At 43.4% G+C, this 21729-nt stretch overlaps 3 protein-coding genes across 4 annotated transcripts in view; 1 reads left to right on the top strand and 2 right to left on the bottom strand.

The window, feature by feature from the left end:
- Positions 1–3309, top strand: part of LOC308105025 (syntaxin-binding protein 4-like) — a gene marked incomplete at its 3' end in the record, with an annotated part of 75398 nt that extends 72089 nt beyond the window's left edge. Inside the window, exons 17-18 of the mRNA XM_080455660.1 lie at positions 75–220; positions 3007–3309. Of these exons, the coding sequence (XP_080311786.1) occupies positions 75–220; positions 3007–3309 (449 nt within the window). The remainder of the gene's footprint in view (positions 1–74; positions 221–3006) is intronic.
- Positions 3310–3745: 436 nt separating this feature from the next.
- On the bottom strand, positions 3746–16071 carry LOC308104283 (uncharacterized protein). 2 transcript variants are annotated; one of them, XM_080454680.1, is made up of 5 exons: positions 15951–16071; positions 12498–12891; positions 11594–11667; positions 5931–6017; positions 3746–4697 (listed from the first exon to the last, which is right to left on the bottom strand). In XM_080454680.1, exons 2-3 carry the CDS (start codon positions 12813–12815, stop codon positions 11644–11646), a joined length of 342 nt encoding a protein of 113 aa, XP_080310806.1. In that variant the 5' UTR covers positions 12816–12891; positions 15951–16071; the 3' UTR covers positions 3746–4697; positions 5931–6017; positions 11594–11643. The 2 variants fall into 2 exon arrangements, with proteins under 2 accessions (XP_080310806.1, XP_080310807.1); XM_080454681.1 differs by having other exon boundaries at positions 12498–12915; positions 15951–16058.
- Positions 16072–19378: 3307 nt separating this feature from the next.
- Positions 19379–21232, bottom strand: LOC308104172 (hepatocyte growth factor receptor-like). Its single transcript, XM_080454501.1, has 3 exons — positions 21100–21232; positions 20869–21005; positions 19379–19722 (listed from the first exon to the last, which is right to left on the bottom strand). Exons 1-3 carry the CDS (start codon positions 21223–21225, stop codon positions 19485–19487), a joined length of 501 nt encoding a protein of 166 aa, XP_080310627.1. The 5' UTR covers positions 21226–21232; the 3' UTR covers positions 19379–19484.
- Between the last annotated feature and the right edge of the window lie 497 nt (positions 21233–21729).

Below are 21729 nucleotides of genomic sequence, written 5' to 3'. Positions count from 1 at the left end.
CTCTCTCTCTCTCTCTCTCTCTCTCTCTCTCTCTATGTCTCTCTCCCTCTCTCCCCCCCCAGACCCCCCAACAGGCAGAGCCGCCTGTCACCGTCATCCGGTGTACGTGATTGGCCCGGTCAAGCAGGAGGACGAGTGGGACAGCCCCCACATCGTGCGCTACCTGGACATTGTGTCAGACCAGGAGATGGACAAGGTCAAAGAGCTGGCCAAGCCCAGGGTGAGACTTCACGCCATCACCACTAGAGGGCATCACAACCCTTATTAGTAGTAAATGAAGTAATGTCATCAACTTTCAAAAGTTTATACCAAACTAACCTTTCCTATTGTGGATGTATAACTTTTTTCCCCTTTTTTTTCACATGCTGATATATATATATTTATATCCCATGATTTTGTAACCCATTTCACCCAGTGCCAATTGCCTAAGCTTGTAATCCTGGGCGCTACTCTCCCTCTGCCAGCCTAGGGAGAGCCCCGAACTAAGCTCATGCTTCCTTCAATGCATGAGTGAGCAGGCCATGTATAACAAGCAACCTATATTCTCCATACAAAGCATGGCTAGTGTTTGAAGTGATATTCCTTGCCAACCTTATCATACTGTTATTATACGTAGATGTATAGAGCCTCTGAAGTGGTTGTCCAACAATCTTTGAACAAATGTTCACTTGCTGCAGCAGTTGTGATTTTAAAGCTACAGACAGACATCCATACCAGGTGGTACTACAGTACTGCAGAACACTCATAATAACAGAAGTGAAAAACAAAAGAAGAATCTGTCTACTAGCACCAAAAGATCTCAGACGGCGAAGGAAATAGACTCTTTGTTTTGTCTTCTTACCCACTGATTCAATCTGGTCTTTCCATGACAAAAGGTGGTCTATTACTACTCCTAGGTATGTATACGAACATACCTGGTTGATCTGTTCACTATGAATAGTAATGGGGGATCTGTGTATCTCTAGTGGAGCACCAAAAACAATCTCTTCTGTCTTTTTTGTGTTAATGATAAGAGCGTTGTTATCACTCCACTCCACCACCTTATTTACTCTGTGTTGGTGCAGTCCAGGATCACTGGAACTATCCAAAAGAGAAATCAAGACTGTATCATCAGAGTACTTTAGAATGTATTGGTCTGGTTTGTCAGTGCGACATTCAGACAGACATTCCTCAGTACGACAGCTGTCAGTATAAAGTGTGAAAAGTACAGCTGAGCTTACACAACCCTGGGGAGCACCAACATTAGTAGTTAATGCTGAGGAGAGGGTTTTGTTCACTTTCACCCTCTGTACTCTGTTCGTAAGGAAGGAAGCATACCAGTGAATTAAGTATGGATTCAGTTCCAACTGTACCATCTTTGTCACCAGAATATCAGACTGTATTGAAGGCTGAAGAGAAGTCTAAGAACAGCACCCTTGCATGATTCTTATTAGACTTATCTAGGTGTTTTGTAATGAAGTGGACCAGTGTGACAACCGCGTCCTCTGTACCGCAACCTTTCTTATAAGCAAACTGACAGGGGTCAAATTTGTCTTTAGTTATACTCACAAGATGTTGCAACAGTATTCTTTCCAGTGATTTCATGGTCACTGAAGTGAGAGCTATGGGTCTATAATCCTTATGTTCTTTTGGACATTGGATTTTGGGTAGTGGTTTTATGTGCGAGGTTTTCCAACACAGAGGAATTATGTGTGTGTCTACAGAGGTTTGAAATATTGGTTGCCACACAGGAGCCAACTCAGATGCAAAGTTTTTGAGGAGAAAAGCACTGCACTCGTCCGGCCCATTAGCTTTCCTTGTGTTAGTACACCGAAACACTCTCCTGACATCCTCTTCAGTGATGATAATTCTGTCTGAGGGGGCAGGTGTTACAGCCTTCAGTATTTCAGTGCACTTAGAGGAATCACCTAATGATTCGAATCTGGCATAGAAAGTATTTAGGTCATTGGCAAAGCCAAGTTCATTGTCTGTCACAATAGGTTTGGTTGGGGATGACATTCCTGTCATGGATTTCATAGTATCCCACGCATTTTTGTGATTCTTGGCTTTAAACGCATCCTCTAGATGCTGTCTATGTGCCAATTTTGCCTGCCTCATTTTTGTTTTTAGCTTTTTTTCTGTCAATTTGAGTGCACCGAAATCTTTGTTTATGAAGGCTGATTTCCTTTCATTTATAACATTCTTTATGTCCTTGGTCACATAAGATTTATTGTTCGGATAGATTTTAATTTCTTTTGTAGGAATAACCAGCTGTACACAAAAATTAATGTAATCATTTGTAACTGTGGTTACTTCGTCCAATGAACCATCTCTAAAAGTGTCCCAATCTGTACAGTCCAGGCATGCTTTTAGTTGTTCCTTGCTTTCATTTGTCCATGTCCTAACTACTTTCTTCTCCAGCTTTCCTCTCTTCAGTTTTGACTTATAGACTGGAGTCATGCACACAACATTATGATCAGAGGTCAATATAGGCGGGCCTACCTTGGCAACATATGCTTTTGGAATGTTCACATAACACTTGTCCAGAATGTTATTTTTCCTAGTCGCATCCTTGACATACTGTTCGAATCCTGGCAACACAGTGTCTAGATAACACTGGTTCAAGTCTCCAAGCACGATTGCTGGTGCCTCTGGGTACTGTAGTTGTAGTCCATGTACACAGTCAGCAATTGTTTTTGCTGCCTGTGCAGCAGAATGCACCCAAATTCGCGGGGAAGATAGAACGGTCTTAAAGTCATGCCCAGGATCTCCACGTTGGGATCGTCGCATATCCCGAGTTTGACGGAATGGGATCGACACCAGAGATCATTAATGTACACACATACTCCACCGTAACCGCTCCCTCCACCTCTGTCCAGTCGCACCAGAGTGAATCCGGGGACCTCATAGAGTGTGTCTGGTTTTGATGGCTTTAACCAGCTTTCAGTGAAACATAACAGTGATGCCTCACGAAATTCATAGCTGTACCTTGTGTATGTTCTTATCGTGCTGATTTTGTTTTCCAAGGATCGCACGTTGGCCAGAACGATAAAGGGGAGCGGGGGGCGGGTGAATCTCCTCCGTAATCGGTTCCGAATTCCCCCTCTTTTTCCTCGTCTCCTCCTCCTTTTTCCTCGGATCAGCTCCACGGGGATGTCATCCAACACCGGCAAGTGGACGTGGCCCGCCGTTGTGTTCGGCTCCGGCGGCCGTAATGCCAGTAGTGCAGCTCGGCTGTACACACGGGCGATCCCGGTCGCCCCGTCTTCACGCCAGATGTTTGTCTCGAGCCGGGTTCTACCGACCAGCACTTTCCACAGGAGTTACTAATACACAGGATCAGTAGAGCTACCTCTACGGCTCTCATCTTGGCGATCTTGCACATCTTTACATGTAACGACATATAGACACACGGACAACACAAACACTAAACACCAAGGCATACAAGGCACGCTGAGGTCGCGGTGCAGCCGCAGAGCAGCGCACACGGAAGCTCAGAGCAGAGCAGAGCAGAGTCTTCAGACATAGGGGCGTGGTGCCCGGAAAGGTTTTACTTTGTGCCCAGAAAGGTACAAATCACAATACATCTACATCACATGCTGATTATGCTAGTAGAGACTAGAGCAGTGGCTATCAATCCAATCCACTTTGTTTATATACGTTTTTATTTATAGAGCACACATTAAAACTGGGAAAGCATCTGTTATTTTAGATTTTTGCATTGGCTATTCAAAAATAGCAGATCTACAAGCAGACAGCAAAGCTTGTACATCTGCTATTCTTTAACTACTGACTTAGAAGGTATTTGTAGAATCGGCTAACAGCATTGAACCCAAGTCTATCATGTTGTGGTACTGTAGGATCCACGAGCGAGGTCAGGAGACGCTGTGACCTGACGGAGGCGGTCTGACGCCCCGCACTCCTCTTTGAGGGCCTGTCCTCGACTCGTCACAATGCACTAAAATATTTATAATATGCTGACACTTATGAACCCTGAGTGTTAAGGGTTCATATGGCTTTTTTTGACTACAAGTACTAAGTGTACCGTATCATAAAAGGGTATTTCACAGGTTCTGTTTCTAAAAAGGAAGATTCTTGGACAGGAAAGGAAAACACTTGAAAAACGGCTGAAAACCGAATACTAAAACACTTAATGTTATTTTTATTATTATTATCATCATTATGTATTTGTTGTACCATTGCGTTAAAACGACCCCAAACATGTTAGAAAGTGAAATATCCCTTTAGTTGGGGGGTTCAATCTCTTTCCATCTAATTAGTGCATTGTTTCTCAACATAGGGTCCGGGGTGCACCAGGGGTCCAAATGGACCCTTTGGGGAGTCTAACTCTTAAGAGTGTCCACTTGTACTCTCTCAAAGTTAAATGAACACAGGATTTTACAGTGTAGATTGGGGTCCCAGAGATTAAAAAGAAAATCAACTCGAATGGGGGTCCGTGGTCAAATGCATATCAAACTTGGGGTCCTTGAAATAAAAAATTACTGTGTTAGTGCACTCCAGCAGGGGGGTCCGGGGTCCCCTAGTGGACTGAGGTCAAGGTTCGGGCATGCAGTAGTCCGCTGGGTGGTTCCCCTGGCGGAGGCGTCCGAAGCAGGCCAGAACCACGTCCAGCGCCGTGCTCACGGTGGACCGGACCTCCTCTTCTGTCCTCCCTCTGTCCTGGTTCACCTCCACCAGGTCCACGGCTGACAGGAGACCTGATGGACGGACGTCCATTCAGAGAGAATGTTACGTCAGACTCTATAATTAACAAATTATTCTACAAATTATTCTACGATCTACAAGCTCACAAGAGCTTGTAGATTGCCTATTTCCTCTACTTTTGTGCGACACTCTTGTATGATGAAGTAGGGCAAAACTACTACTAAATCTTTTCCTGAATGTAAGCCTAACTCTAAAAATCTTTTTTTTCTTTTGTGTGGACCAGGGAAATGGAATGGGGTACACACACACACACACACACACACACACACACACACACACACACACACACACACACACACACACACACACACACACACACACACACACACACACACACACAAGAACTCTTTTGTACACCAGTCTGTTCTGCTTTTAAACCAAAATCGGTAAGCCAAGAGGATGTTCTATTGTTCTTGTTTCGGTCTGCTTCTGTGATGTGTGTCCTGTAATGTATTGTGTATGTCCTGTCTGTATCTTGAAACGGTGACGTCTTGGACACAAAGCAAATTTCAGTGAGAACTGACAATAAAGTTGTATCGTATCGTACACACGTACACACACACACACACACACACACACACACCTAATCCTACTTATGTCCTTGTCAAATGCCCTAAAAAAGTACCTTCAGGTGGCTGCAATTCGAATCTGTCCCCTGTAAAAGTCATAACCTAAACCCCCCCCCTCCCCAATTTTGAAATGTTGTACTGTACATGTTTGTTGTTTTTATTATTTTTCATTTCTAATCTGATATGATGTTCTGCATAGTAGTGTATATCTGTCTGTCATTTAATGTCACTATGAATTGAGTACAAAAGGACCCCAATTGAAACAAGCCATTGTGCTTTCTTGGGCTTTTTAATCCTATTTAGTTGACCTTGTATTTAAACTGTACTTTCATGTGCTTTTTTCTGCAAACTTCTAAATACATTATTTATCAATCAAATTGGCAAACTCACAGGAGAAGAGTCCAATTAAGTGTTAATATTATTATAGTAAACTTTGCTCATTTTGAACCAAAATCCCATCATCGTGTACACTATAATGTATGCCCGATGACAAGAAAAAAAAACATGTTTGAAGTCATCGGGCATCTCCTCACATCAGATTTAGGTTCAAAATCGGAAGATTTCCCTTCAAGTGTTTGTTGATGGAAGGAAGGTTAATGGAAGAAGAAATGGAACGCTGTTACTTCAGTCCAGGAAATGCAGTGTTCATGATCTTACCTTTACAAAAGGAGTTTGAGGGAATGGCAGAAGTCAGATGAGACGAGCTCCTGGCTGCTGGTTGACAACGTGCTCCGCTACCTCATCCTGACAATTAGGTGCAACAAAAGAAGAGATGTTTTATTTTTCTATATATTAAGGAAAAAACTCTCCTTGAATAAACAACACTGACAAAAGGACAATCTCTCTAAAGTTATGTTTAAAAATGTTAATCTACTTTTATTTATTGCTGTTTGTTTGGGAGCTAATAGGTGTTGCTAATGACAACCACCAGATGTCACTGATAAGTGTACTGTCCTCAATATAAGTGTTAAATATCTTGACAGTCAGATAAACTCCTCCTTGACATTAAGACTCTGAAGACAGTTGTTCCATATCCACAGGTTTAATAACGTTCAAGGAAGGTGAAACTGAAACATACAAATATGCATAGTCAAAATATATATATCATAACAATATGTCAAAAATACTCATCTACAATCTTCCATAAACATGTTAGCAATAAGTACATACCCACGATGCTATCAAACAGCTAAGATGTAGGTAGATGTTGCTGGATTATGACAGATGAAATACACAGCCTCTCTGTGCTCAGCCATGTGCTAAACTGACTTTACTTCCTGGTTACAGGTGATCACATGACATGCTGCAGGTCACATGACTATTGATACATTCTGCTCTTAAAGTGACCACACCCAATTACAGAACATACAGAATTGCTTTAAACAAAACACTCTATAAAATATAAGCTTGCAACTTAAAATGTTGTAACTAAACACTCCCCGTATGGCGTGGTTACACGTCACTCAATAAGACTAAGACACCATATCAAAACTTAAGCATTTGGGGGGAGAAGAAGCACTATTTCTGTGATAGGCCTGCGGAAGAGTGAAGTCCCTCCTGGTTTAATGACCTTCACATCGACTTGGCGCACCCTGCTGTCTTTGCTAGGGAAGGTCTGAGTTATCAGTCCAAGAGGCCATTCATTTCTTGACACTTGGCTGTTCTTGAGGAGAACAACACTTCCTAGCTCGATGTTTGGATGAATGGACTGCCACTTCTTGCGTGGCTGTAGTGTTGGGAGGATTTGCTTCCGCCATCGGTCCCAGAAGGTGTTGGACAGGTGCTGAACCTGCCGCCACTGACTCTTGAAGAGGTCCGATGCTCCAAAGTCAGCTGCAGGAGCATGAACACTGTTCACTTTCTGCGTGAGTAGAGCAGCTGGAGTGAGTAGGAAGGAATCGTCGGGGTCAGTTGTCACAGGCACAAGAAGCATGGCATTGATAATGGCTGCAATGTGGCGTTTGCCGGGAATAATCAAAGGAGTTCTTTCTCTCTGATCAAGGCTTGAATGGTGGAGACGACCGCCGACTCTCAGAAGGCCTTGTGCGTCAATGAATGGATCCAGGTTTTTAAGAGGACTACTTTTTGGTATCTTCTCGTGCTTTTGGATACATTTGATCTCTTGACCGTAAAGTTCCTCTTGTACGGCTTGGATGATGATTGCTGAGGCTTGATCGGATTCCTCGGTTGTGAATTCTGCTTTGCAGTAATGCCAGCCCTTGCAAGAGCTGTTCTTCTGAGGTGTCCTGAAGAGACGGGCTATGTGTAGGAGGCGAGTAATAGCACGACTTAGTGACTTCCAAGAAGAAAACTTGGTGAATCTTTGGGAACCAAGCTGCTTGGATGATGTGACAGTGCTTAGAGTGGACACTAGAGGCCGGATGTCTGGGTCTGAATTTGGATCGACAAGGTCGTGCACAGATTGGTGTAGGCCATGAATAGCCACTGCAGGTGAGGGGTTATTATCGAAGACGTGGACTGTCTTTTGATACTCTACAATGTCTTTGGAGTACATCTGTTCTATTTCTGCAGTAAAGACAATTGCTTCTTTCCTGAAGCGGATCATTACCGCAACCAGTGTGTTGTTCCAATCAGGCCCAGTTAACAGCACATCGTTGAGCGATACACCGTTGTATTGGGCACTAGAATCAAACACTACTCTGATTTTCTTGGGCTTCTTTGGATGGTACACGCCGAATGTTGGCAAGTACCACTGTTCCTCCTCTTCACTGATAGGAGGGGCTAACTCAGCGTGGCCATTTTTGAACATCTTGTCCATGAAGCTGAAGAAGTGTTCTCTCATTTCAGGCTTCCTCTCAAGGTTGCGCCTGAGAGACATGAGATGCTTCAGTACTTGAGGCCTGTTGTTAGGGAGCCCCTGACGTGGGCACTTAAAGGGTAATGGGGCTATCCAACTGTTGCTTGGATCTCTCTTTAGTCCTTCATCCATTATTTTCATGAAGGAGATATCCTGAATTAAGGGAGCCACCTGATTGGCGTCTTTGATTCGCTTAAAGACAGTGCATCCCAGGTGGTCAGGATCACTGGTTGTTTTCTCCTCAGATGTTGGGGGGTGGCTGGTGATCTGCACATCACTGTATGTTTCCTTAACATGGAACACGTTAGGGCATGGTTCAAAGAGAGTAAGGCGTTTTAGCTCTGTGGTGTTCGTGAGGAAGGTGTTGACTGATGGTGGTTTGTGGACGCTACCTAGACATACATTGCCGACAATGACCCAACCCAAATCTAACTTCTGCGCATAGGGTAGGTTGTGAGGGCCGTTCACCCGTTTGCGGACTTTATGCACCCTGATAATGTCCCGACCCAAGAGAAGCAAGATTGGGGCATGTGGGTCAATGTCCGGGATGAGGTGTGCAACTGACTTTAGGTGTGCATGATGGAGAGCGACATTGGGGGTTGGAATCTCATCTCTATTATTGGGAATCTCATTACATTCTATGAGACTTGGTAATGGGATGCGAGCAGTTCCATCCAGAGATTCCACCTCATAGCCACTGGCCCTTCTTCCTGTGGACTGTTTTACTCCAGCGCACGTTCTCAGCGTGTAAGGAGCGCTTGGACTCTGGTCATTGAACACGTCGAAGAACTGTGAATGAACTAGCGACCTGTTGCTTTGTTCATCCAAAATCGCATACAGTTTCACTGCTTTGTCTCTTTGGCCAGCTGGATATACTTTGACAAGACAGATTTTGCAGCAGGATCGGTCTGTCAGATCCCCGCCACAGACTTTAGTGCATCTGGTGGTAACCTCAGATTGGGAGGACGTTTCCTCCTCCTCCCCGCAGTGCTCAGATGCAGGAGCCGCATCTACTGTCCAGGGTGCGGGCCCGGGGTGAAGCGCTGTGTGGTGTCTCTCACTTTTACATTCGGAGCATTGCACTTTAGCTTTACAGTCCTTTGCAAAATGTGTTGACGATGAACAGCATTTAAAGCACACGTTATTCTCTTTTAAGAATGTTTTGCGTTCTTCGATGGGCTTTTCCCGGAAGGTACGACACTTACGTAAAGGGTGCGGTGACCTATGAATGGGGCACAGCTTATTGCAGTCTTCAGATTTTGTTTGGGGCTCATCAGCAGTAGCTTTGGGAGATACCTCTGTTTTGTGGACGAAGACTTCCCGTGGTTTGTTTGACTTCCAAACTGTTTTCTCAGTCTTGGGAGCCATGTCTGATTGAGACATGAAGTTGAAGCTTGGATCACGTAGAATGCTAGCCTCCTGAGTAATGAATTCCACGAAGAAGGAAAAGGGAGGATAATGAACATGATTTCGCCGCTTAAAGGATGCACCAGCTGACGCCCACTTTTCTTGTAGACGAAAAGGGAGCTTCTGCACTATTGGGTTGACTCCTCTTGCTGTGTCGAGGAGAGCAAGACCAGGCAAGTCACCTTCTCGCTTGGCAGAATGAAGTTCCATTAGTAGATCACTCAACTTTGTTATTTTCAAATAATCTCGGCCTGTTATCCTTGGAAAGGTTTCAAGTCGCTTGAACAAAGCATCTTCAATCACTTCTGTTGAGCCATAAGTTTGATCAAGTCTGTCCCATATCATTTCCAATCCATCCTCTGGGTGGTTGATGTGTATTGCTCTTAACTGTTCGACTTGTTCTGCTGAGTCTTTACCAAGCCACTTAAGCAGAAGATCCATCTCCTCACTTGGTGTCAGATTCAATCCAATGGTTGCAGACGCAAAAGAGCGTTTCCAGGCCCTGTAGTTCTGCGGTTTGTCATTAAATTGAAGTAAGCCTGTCGCCACAAGCTCACGACGGGCTAGGTATCTAACAAAGTCATTCATGTTCGAGCTGTCATTTTTGGAGTTTGGAGATACGGGAGATGGTAAGGGAGTAGAACGGTTGTCGTCATTTTGAGATCTGGAATGCTGTCCAGAAGTAGTATGGTCCGTCTTGAACCTAACTTCACGTGTCTCATAAGCAGGATAAGGTGAGGTAGGATAAGGGGATTGGGAAGCAGAATTGGTTTGATCTGGAATGAAGGGTTTGGCTTCAGGTTTGAGAAGTGAAGGTGATATGCTGTAGTTACGGTGTGGCTCTGTTTTTACTGGGAGACCACCATCACGTGAATGGAGTTCTGTCTCTTGTACTCGTTCAGTCTCTAGTACATTAGATTGGTCAATGAGATATTGTTCAGTGCGTTGTGAGGCATTCAAGGCAGTAGAATCAAATTTGAACTCACCACTGAGTTTCTCGCTATATGCATCGGCAGCAGCTTCGAATATTTCCGCTTCAGCAACTGCCACAGCTGCCTCTTTTTTATAATTGAGCATGTCCATTGATGCTTCCACTTTAGCTTTTTCTAGCTTCAGATTGATTTCCTCTTGAGCAAAGGCAAGACGAGTTTTTGCTGCTTCTGCTTTTGCTCTCGCCTTGGCTGCAGCAGAGCCTGTTGATCGTGCCGAACATGTGGCATGGGAGCGTGTCTTTAATGTCGACGACGCTCTCTCAGAAGGTGCTTCCTTAGAAGGTGCTTTTTCAGACATGGTGCAGTTGAATGATGTTTGTATACAGCTCTGCTGGTCGACCACTGGTTGCGTGAGACGACGATGATTGTATCGATATCTTCCAGCTTGCAATACGTTATCTTGCCCACTAGAAAGCCGTGGTTTCACTGTACTGTCCTCAATATAAGTGTTAAATATCTTGACAGTCAGATAAACTCCTCCTTGACATTAAGACTCTGAAGACAGTTGTTCCATATCCACAGGTTTAATAACGTTCAAGGAAGGTGAAACTGAAACATACAAATATGCATAGTCAAAATATATATATCATAACAATATGTCAAAAATACTCATCTACAATCTTCCATAAACATGTTAGCAATAAGTACATACCCACGATGCTATCAAACAGCTAAGATGTAGGTAGATGTTGCTGGATTATGACAGATGAAATACACAGCCTCTCTGTGCTCAGCCATGTGCTAAACTGACTTTACTTCCTGGTTACAGGTGATCACATGACATGCTGCAGGTCACATGACTATTGATACATTCTGCTCTTAAAGTGACCACACCCAATTACAGAACATACAGAATTGCTTTAAACAAAACACTCTATAAAATATAAGCTTGCAACTTAAAATGTTGTAACTAAACAATAAGTCAATTAACCCACTGCACTGGATACATTTCAACCCATTACTGAATTATTAGTTTGAAACTGTTCTGCTCTATTTTTTTCTCAATGGGTGTTAAACCATATCTGTAGTTGCAGACATGACCAGTCTTGTCTCACTCAGGGCTACACACATTATGTTCATGTGTTGTGTGTGTGCGTGCGTACCTTCAGTCTGTCCTGTGTGTCACTGAGGGACTGTAGTCTAGCAGTCTGTTCTAGGAGCTGGGCACTGGGAGAAACTGCAAAACAAATCAGATGGATTTGCAAAGTGAATGATGAGTTTAAATGTGATTGGATATGCCTTTCTTGTACATTAGCAAGACATGATTTGCATGTTCCCTGGTTACTAGTTTTTACAACAACTACTTCCATTTTCAGAAAATTACATTTACAAGTAGGCCTACTGTACTATACAGGTATGAATCCATCCATGCTTCTTTTTTTTTTACCTGGTAAATCTGATTATTTCATGCATTTATTTTATTTTGCCTGCATTATTCAATGCATACACCTACATGTATGCATTTATTAGGCCTGTCCCCGACTAAGAATTTATATAGTCGAATCCGATTGGCCAAATATCTATAGTCAACTGGTAGTCGAATCATGCAAAAATTATTGGACTGAGAGATTGGCAGTCGAATCAGTCTGATTCGACTGCCAATCTCTCAGTCCAAACATGCAAAACATAACAAAAAAATATGCAATAGAGGATTATTCCATTTGGGTTGGGGGGGGGGGGTGCTTAATGTCTGATTTAACATATACGTATATGTACTATGTATATATATATATATATATATATATATATATATATATATATATATATATATATATTGTATATGTACAGTATATGTATATGTATATCGTTTACGCGCTAAAAGAGTGACTTTGTAAGTCAATGAGGGGCATATTTTCAATTATCAATTTCTAATCAATGGAGCAATTATTTCTGATTTCTTGTCCATCTTTGGAGTTACATCATGGCAAGGTAAACTACACACCCCAAACCTATACCAAAGTGGTCTTGCCCTTTAAAGGAGAATTCCTGAGTGACTGTCTGTCTCACCTGGCAGTACAGCCTGTACAGCGGGACGGCGGCGTAGGACAGGCCGATCATCCCCACGCCGGCCGCCGCGATGTACGTCAGCACCGTCTTGTTCCGGGCCTTCCACTGCTCCTCTTGGCTCTTGGTCTGCTTCTTGCGGGTCTTGGTGCCCGAGTCTGCGTGTTGAACCGCGGTGGGACTCGCCGGGACAGGAAATGCTCGGGCTGCGGCCGCCGCAGCAGCGTCACAGCGGAGAGACCGGAGACACCGCGTCACCAGCACGGCGGGGCTCCCGGGACAGAAGAGGGAGTGACGGGCGAGGACGGGAAGCAGCAGCATGGCTGTTCAGAAAGACGGTCTGTCCACACACCCGGGGGGGGGGGGGTTAGACCCGCTGGAATGGGTGGACGCTCGCCTGGAGAGACAAGAAGACTGCTGTCTGTATGCAGTGGTGGGAAAAGTACTCAGCTGTATTACTTAAGTAAAAAGTATCAATACTGCAATATAGAAATACTCTGTTACAAGTAAAAGGCCTGTGTTCAAAATGTTACTTGAACGGACTGACAGTGAATGGACGGACACTCGCCTGGAGAGACAAGAAGACTGCTGTATGGGTGGTGCAAAAGTTGATTTAATTGAATATTAAAAATTACTGATCGATAATTTAATACAATAATTGATCAGTAATCTATCCCTATTTTGGGCATGTCATTATAGGCGAAAGCTTTGCATAAATCTTTGACAAATATTATAAATGATTTGTTTACTAACATTGAGACCGGTCTAAAATATATCTTTACAAACCCTAAACTTTAGGGTTTGTAAAGGAATCACTACTGTTTGCTTTAGTAGGGCAGCCTTTATATTCACACCACAATTTAGATATCTCCATATATTATGGAGTTTACATTGGCCTGATGTCAGCATTGGATGTCTCTGCCGGCTCCATATATGGAGCTCTAGATGTGATGTCAGACCTGGATAGTTCACTAGGATATGTCGGATGGAATGCTGTGGGGCAAGTATTTGCTGTACCCTGCGATTTCTCAAATAAAAAGAAATTGGAAAAAAAAATAAAGGATATGTCGGATAACTCCATATAGGGAGTACCAGTATTCAGTGGGCAAGCCAAGCCAATCTATCAAATACCCATATGACGTAAAGTGAGTGAAAGTCTTTGTTACAAGTACATTAATGCATTACTACTAATTGATACAATCCAATAATACAATTGTGATATATATGTTACAGGGTGAATGGAGAACCAGGGTGATTGAAGAAGGCTCGCTCGTTTTTACCCACCCAGCAATTCTGTAGAAGAAACACTAGAGGGAGCCACAAGCCAGGCTTGTGCACAAGCACATATGGCCGCGACCACCCACACACACACAGTCACACACACACACACATGCGCGCGCACGCACACGCGCTCATGCTTTCAATGGACTGTTAAGATACTTTTATTGTGTTCTGCTGGCTTTTGTTTTAGTTTCTCCCTGACACACACACACACACACACACACACACACACACACACACACACACACACACAGTGATCCATGAAAAGAACTATTCTGTCCCTATCGGTTTACAACTCGAACGGCGCTGTGTCGACTAGTAGAGCATCGGCCGGTCAGCGCGGGCACTCGCGCCTGGAGGCGCGAGGGCGCGCCTCCTCGGCCTCAAGCTCTACTAAGTCGGCGCACCTCCGTCATGGACAAGCGTGTGCGTGTGAACGTGTGTTCAGCGCTCCCCTAGCGTAGCTTCCTGGTTGCTATGTGGGGGGGAACAACAAAAGACAGGTCTGCGTCGCATCAAAGCCCCGCCTCTTGGCGCCGCGTTCTCCTTCTCCTCCTCGGAGGAGGAGAAGGAGGAGGAGGTGCTCGTCCTCCTCGAGGACGAGCCTCGCATAATAAACCCCCGCCTCGCAGCGCCGCGTCCTCCTTCTTTTGAAAATAGCAGATCTACAAGCTCACACTCCTTCTCCTCCTCGCGAGCCTCGCTAATAAACCCTGTCTCGAAAAGCCCCGCCTCGCCCGAAGCCCCGTGCCTAAAAACGAGCGCTCTGTCTTCAATCACCCTGGATCTCCATTCACCCTGTGACATATAGACCATTGTGCAAAGTACGTTTATGTTTGGTGCTGTATTTTGATGTCAACAATATCTTTGTGCTTTGACTCAAGTAAAATTTAAAAAAAAAAGCTGTTTCTACATTGTGGCAACAGTGGCATTGCTCCTTTTACTTCAGTAGAAAATCAGAGTTCCCCCATTGGTTATACAGCTGCAGTCTAGGGTAACAGGAAGAGTGGGCACTAAGGAAGAGTGGGCACCTCCATGTGAAATTGGCTATTTTGTCCAAAATGTAAAAAAATACAATATTTGGTAAATGGTCTTAAGTAATGTGAAGTATACATGATTAGAATATGATTCGACAATTAAGGTCTAATATTTCTACAATTGCTACAACATTTGTTTATCCAATCATTTTGGGCATAAACAAGAAGCTGAAGGGTACATTTAAGTCTGATAATTATGTACAGGAGGTGCCCACTCTTCTTGTATGCCAGTCTGGTAGGCACTGGCAGACTGATCTGAAGCTTCCTAAACTCTAAGATCAGTGGACGCGGATAGAATCATTAGGGTTCAAATGGTGTTAGCCTTATAGATCAAGACTATCGTAGATGTATTTGATCGAGTCTGACTTTTACTTTCGTATCTACGAGAGTCTTGGCGACCCCCCCCCCCCCCAGTTTGCCTGACATGTCACCACTAAAGCCCGTATTTCTCCTAACAATATACAATTAAACAATACGTGTTTTAATCCCGTCTGTGGCCGATTCTGTCGGAATTCTGTTCCCAATAGGCGGTAGTGACGGGGCGCATCCGGTGAAAGCCGGAATTACACCTTATGTAAACAGGACGTACACGAAGGGGGAAACTGACGTTCGGCCACAGACGGGATTAAAATACGTATTTATTGAAAGATATGGACTAATACATTGCACAAATACTCCGGACACATAGTTAATATTTGGTGCAAGCGGGCAAGCACCTTATATTTTATATTTGTACATGTTCGGAGATATACGGGCTTTACTGGTGACATTCCAGGGCAAACTGGAGCTAAGACTCTCGTAGATATAAAAATGTTAAAATCGATTAGAAAAATACATCTACGAGAGACTTGATCTAAGGCTAAAAGTGTGTAAAACTGCTTGTTTGTTTCAACAAGTGTTCAAACGTTTGCAGACAGTCTGAGTCAACTAAACCACTAGCCCTGAAACATGACTGTCATACCAAAGCGTCATGTGAACCATGGCTACTAAACCACAAGAGTCACTATATGGGCTCTTGTCCAGCAACTAGTTAGCGACAAATCAGACAATCTAGACAAATCAGACCTGAAGTAGGGGGTACAAGAGGTCGAATGGACCCATTATTGCCTTGTCATTCAGACCGATAAGCGGTCATTACCTGGTAGGATGAAAATCCAGAGAAATTAGTTTAATAAGTCCCTCTTACACCTCCATGGGCGACAACATTGTATAATAATGTCACATTGGCAAACATACATAAGAGGCTGTGTGTGCTGCCGCTTACATTCCCGACTTCCCCACAGACTCGGTCACAGTGGTTCCGCCCAGTGGTGTTAGGTGTAAAATTTATTTTTTTTTAGCAAAACTAAACAATAAAAGCCTGAAGATCGAGGCTAGGTGTAAAGTAACCTCGCTTCACTTACCACCTCGGAGGAAATAGGTGTAAAGTAACTAAGTACACTCAGGTCCTGTACTTAAGTACAATTTTGAGGTATTTTTTACTTTACTCAAGTATTTCCAATTTTCTGTACTTTTACTTCTACTCCAATACATCTCAGAGTAAATATTTTTTGAATATTCTTTAATGTAAACATATTTAGTTTTTCTTTGTTTTCATTTTTAAACTGTTTATATGATGTTCTGCATTTTAGTAGTGTATATCTGTCTGTCATTTAATGTCACTATGAATTGAGTACAAAAGGACCCCAATTGAAACAAGCCATTGGCTTTTTTTAGTTGACCTTGTATTTGGACTGTACTTTCATATGCTTTTTTTCTGCAAACTTCTAAATAAAGTATTCAATCAATCAATCAATCAGACAAATATTGTACTTTTACTCCACAACAATTATTTGTACATTTTCATTATAATACAAAACACACATTAACCACTTCAGCCCCTATATACATTTCGGCAGTGGTGGAAAAAGTACTCAAATTTTTTACTTAAGTAAAAAAAAAAACACTGACATGTAGAAATACTCTGTTAGGGCACGGTCACACCAAAATATGGTTGCCCGCTGTTAAACTCAGGTTGTGCACGGCAGACAGTTTTTTGCAGCCAGCGCAAAAAAAAAATTAGTAGCTTGTAGAGCATTCTGTCCCAATCATAGATATAGAAACCTAGATACCTCATTGGCCTCTGCAGTTCATTGGAGCGACCTGTATCGCAATACAAGGCTCTAACCACTTCAGCCCTATATACATTTCGGCCACTTGAAAATAGCCGATCTACAAGCTCACAATGAGTTGCATTGCTATTTTCACATGATTTTGATGACATTTGAAAATGTACTTAAGTAAAACATGTGAGCACTTTTTACACCACTGGCTCTGAGCCACTCTGCAACTATCCCCCCCCCCCCCCCCACGGCACCAATGTAACGCATTGGAAGAGACACTAAAGCCATGGTAGTCTTTTGGGCTTCAGACAGGGGCTCTGATCCACTCTCCTGCTACAATCACCCCCCCATTTGACCTTCCCCTCAACCGGGGGAAAACTATCTGGGTCACAGCACTGCTTATTATAATTCTCCCCCAAGATTTTATTTGAAAGTAGCAGATCTACAAGCTCACAACGCGTCGATCTGCAGATCTGCTATTTTCAGATAGCTGATGTACATGTTTAAAGTGCTCATGTGACCCATAGTCGCTTCTTTTGGGCTTGTTTTCCTAGACCCGGTTGCTTGTTTCTCTCCCAGAATCTGGCAACACTGCCTTCCATCCACAAGGCAATTTTAACATAAAAGAAGAAGTAAGTAAGTAAGTAAGTAAGTAAATTTTATTTATATAGCGCATTTCACAGAGGAGTCTCACAAAGTGCTTTATAACAACACCACAAAACAAAAAGGCTGTACAAATTTCTCTCAGGTGGGATAACAACACAGGTAAGGAAAATAAAATCATGTAACGACAACAAACGCCTGTTCAAATAGAAGCGTTTTGAGTTGTTTTTAAAAAATGTCAACCGAGGCTGCGTCTCTCAGGACTTGGGGGAGAGCATTCCACAGTTTGGGGGCTACAGCTTGAAAGGCCTTGTCACCCTTGGTTCTTAGATTAGTGTTTGGGGTCTTTAACAGACCCTGTTCAGCAGACCTTAGCGCCCTTTCCGGGACATAGCGTGGGACCAGATCGGTCAAATAACTTGGAGCCTGACCATGTAGAGCTCTATAGGTGAGCACCAGAATTTTGAATTGGACTCGGAAATTGATGGGGAGCCAATGCAAGGCGGCTAAGACTGGAGTGATGTGGGACCTTCTGTTTGTTCTGGTTAGCAATCTGGCGGCAGCATTTTGAATTATTTGGAGGGCAATGGAGGCGGTCCATGGTGGTTTTGCTGAGGCAGGTGAAAACTGAATTGCAGTAGTCCAAGCGTGATGAGACAAATGCGTGGGATGGGAAACAACAATGGATCTGAGCTTTGCAATGTTTCTGAGGTGAAAGAAGCATGTACGGGTTACAGAGTTGATGTGTGTATCAAGGTGCATTGATTGGTTGAAATTTACACCGAGGTTTCTGAGATTAGGGCGGATGTTTTGTCTAAGGGGCCCCATACATTCAACCACTTTGGGCACAATGCTGTCGGGGGCAACAATAAGCACCTCAGTTTTGGCCTCATTCAGTTGTAAAAAGTTGTCTGACATCCAGGCCTTAATGGCTGACATACAGTTGTGCAAAACATTGAAATTAAAATCATCAGGGCTCTTAAGGTCCTTACACACCGGGGCGATTTTTTTCATGCGAATATACGTTTTTTTTTAAAACCTTATGAAGTCAATGCAAGCTTTGGAGCGAAAAAGCGAAGCGAAAAAGCGTCTTTTAATTATTCGGAACGATTCCGAATTTTGCGTATATTCGCATATTCGCCGGTGTGTAACCGCCTTTAGAGTTAAAAGAATAATACAGCTGGATATCGTCTGCATAAAAGTGATAAGACATAGATTTAAAAGTGCTGATGAGGTGACCAAGAGGTAGCATAAAAAGTGCAAAAAGAGTTGCCCAGAGGAAGAGGGACTTGGCAGAGCTTGACACATGTGGGGGGCTCTTAGAGTTAAAAGGGCTCGTTAAAAGGGCTCTTAGAGTAGAGAATAATACAGCTGGATATCGTCTGCATAAAAGTGATAAGACAGCATATAAAGTGCAAAAAGAGTTGGCCAGAGGACCAAGCCCTGGGGGACTTGACAGAGCTTGACACATGTGTGCCCACAGCAACTGTGAAGTTCCTACATGTGAGGTAGGAGGAGAACCAATCGAGGGCTCTCCCTGTGATCCCCACCCGCTCCCTGAGCCTATTAATTAAAATAAATTGATCTAAAGTGTCAAATGCAGCACTCATATCGAGCAACACTAAAGTTGAGGATTTCCCTTTATCGGATGCCATTAAAAGATCATTGGATACTCTTAAAAGCGCTGTCTCAGTAGAATGCATCTGTCTAAAACGTGACTGGAACGTATCTAAAATGTTGTGGATATTTAAAACTGTTAAAAGTTGCCTGGCAACAATTTTTTCTAATATTTTGGAAATAAAAGGGAGCTTTTAAAATAGGAGGGGACAATAATCGAGGTCAGAGAGAGATTGATGAAGTTGAGAAGATGGGGGGTCTGTGGTCTAACGCATCACAAACTGCGGTGGTCCTTGAACTAGATTTTTGTTTTAAAAGCTTGAGAATCACAGCGTCAGACTGTGTGTCAGTCAGTCGGTGTCTGAGGCCTCGGCCTCGTCTGCAGAGGCGGTAGGGGGGCGGAGAGGCTGGTAGGGTCTGGGCTGGTCCACGTTGATGTAGGTGACACTGCTCAGGCTGATGTCGCACCTGAGCAGTATAGGATCCCCCTCCAGGTAGGACAGTATCTCCTGCACCTCCAGCACCAGGCTGTGGAAGTCAGGCCTGCTCTCGGGCTCTGGGTCCCAGCACTGGAGCATGATCGTGTACCTGGTGGAAAGAGTGTGTGTTTGTGTGTGTGCGTGTGTGCGTGTGTGTGTGTGTGTGTGTGTGTGTGTGTGTGTGTGTGTGTGTGTGTGTGTGTGTGTGTGTGTGTGTGTGTGTGTGTGTGTGTGTGTGGGTGAATGAATGTGGAAAAAGTGGATGAATAAAATGAATTAAAAGTGGTGTAAGTTTTTTTTTTGTAAAACAACAACATAAATATGTAAAGCTCTATTATTCTGATAGTAGTCATTGCTATATAGAATGTATGTTCAGTAACAGGAGTCTCCCTGTCTCTCCGGCTCTTTAATAAACAGAAAATACCCACATTTCAGGTGGGTTGCCAATTGCCAGTTGCCATTCAGGAGAGAGAACCCATTTATCAGATTCAATTTTATAGTGTTTCCAGTTCCAATTTTGTGTTTGAGTTCTTTCTCCTGATTGGATAAAATTGGTTAACCTGACTCCGCCAGAAGGAAGAAGCTTGCGTCACAAAGTCAATACCGCCCCCATCTGGCGGAGTCAGGTTAAAAATTGGTATCCCGCCCTGAAAATGCATATTCTGTTCACTTAAGAGCTCGAGAGACGGGGAGACCCCTGTTAGTGAACAAACACTATAGCAATGATTGCTATCAGAATATAGAGCACTTAACACTGTATTTGAACAAAAATATATCACTTACAGCATGAACAAGCTAGGAAGCTTAACTTTAACTATGTAACCGTTTGCTTATGTTGATGTATGATTTTATTGATACTGGTGGAGATGATCAAATAAACTAAACTAAACTAAACTAAACTAAACTAAACTAAGAAGCAAGCAATAACAGGGTTATGAGACAACTGAGCATATCGTCACTATCGGGCAGAAACCTTGCATCTCAGTTTTTCAACTTCTAAGTAGCAAAATCTACGATCTACGCATAGCAATGTTGGTTACACTTACACTTGGGTTACACCCACAGATTACATCTGTGGGTTTTATACATATTTAACCAATGAAAAGTAATAACAAGAGCTTGTGACCAAAATAATAACTACATTGGATCCATTGGAACACAGATTATTTTCTTCCATTTCCTGAAACGTAACAATACAAGGTTTGCAACCCGACAGCAACGCTATGTTGCAGTGGTATATGTGTGTGACCCTTACAGAGAATCTGGACAGCACTTGGGCTGCCGAAGGCGGCGTCCCGTCAACAGGTAATGCGTGATGTCGTAGTTGTGCACTTTAGGATAGGGTTTCGCACCTCTGGTCAGCAGCTCCCACATCAGCACCCCAAACGACCACTGCCACGGGCGTTGACAGTAGAGTATATCATTTAAATACAGAACGTGTTTAGGGTAACACATTATTTAATTTAAGTGGATTACATAAACCCACCACATCAGATTTGGTGGTGAACTTCAGCGTCTCCAGGCTCTCGATGGCTAACCACTTGAGCGGGAGCCTGGCCTTATTAGGGTCCTGAATCCTGTAGTACTCCTTGGTGAAGACGTCTCTCGCCATGCCAAAGTCTCCCACCTTCACCGTGAGGTTCTCATCCAGCCTGCAACGTCCATGTATGTCGCAGAAAATTAAGCACCAATCACTCACCTGTCTTACAATTGACATATTTAGTAATTTAGCACAAGGGTTCCCAAACATTTCAGGCCGCGACCCTCCCAAATTATCATATTTGAACTGGGGATGGGGGGTCCCCTGTTCCCCTGACAAGCACTTGGAATTGTAGGCATTACATTTAGTTTGACTCAGTTCCACAGATACATATTGTGAAAATAGCCGATCTGCAAGCTCACAACGCCTCGCACTGCAAGGCGTTGTGAGCTTGTAGATTGGCTATTTTCACAATATTTGCCCCTTTCTTATGTAATATTTGACAATTTGGCCAATTTGACAATAAAAGGCTTTGTCACTGACATTCTCAAAGTGTGTGTGATTCACACTCACATGCAGTTCCGTGCTGCCAGGTCTCTGTGGACAAACTTCTTCTGGGCCAAATATTCCATCCCC

The sequence above is a fragment of the Gymnoscopelus braueri genome (assembly GCF_963280865.1).
Source record: "Gymnoscopelus braueri genome assembly, chromosome: 17".
NCBI classification, from domain to species: domain Eukaryota; kingdom Metazoa; phylum Chordata; class Actinopteri; order Myctophiformes; family Myctophidae; genus Gymnoscopelus; species Gymnoscopelus braueri.
The sequence above is the reverse complement of the archived record's forward strand: the minus strand, read 5'-3'. Positions and strand labels throughout refer to the sequence as shown.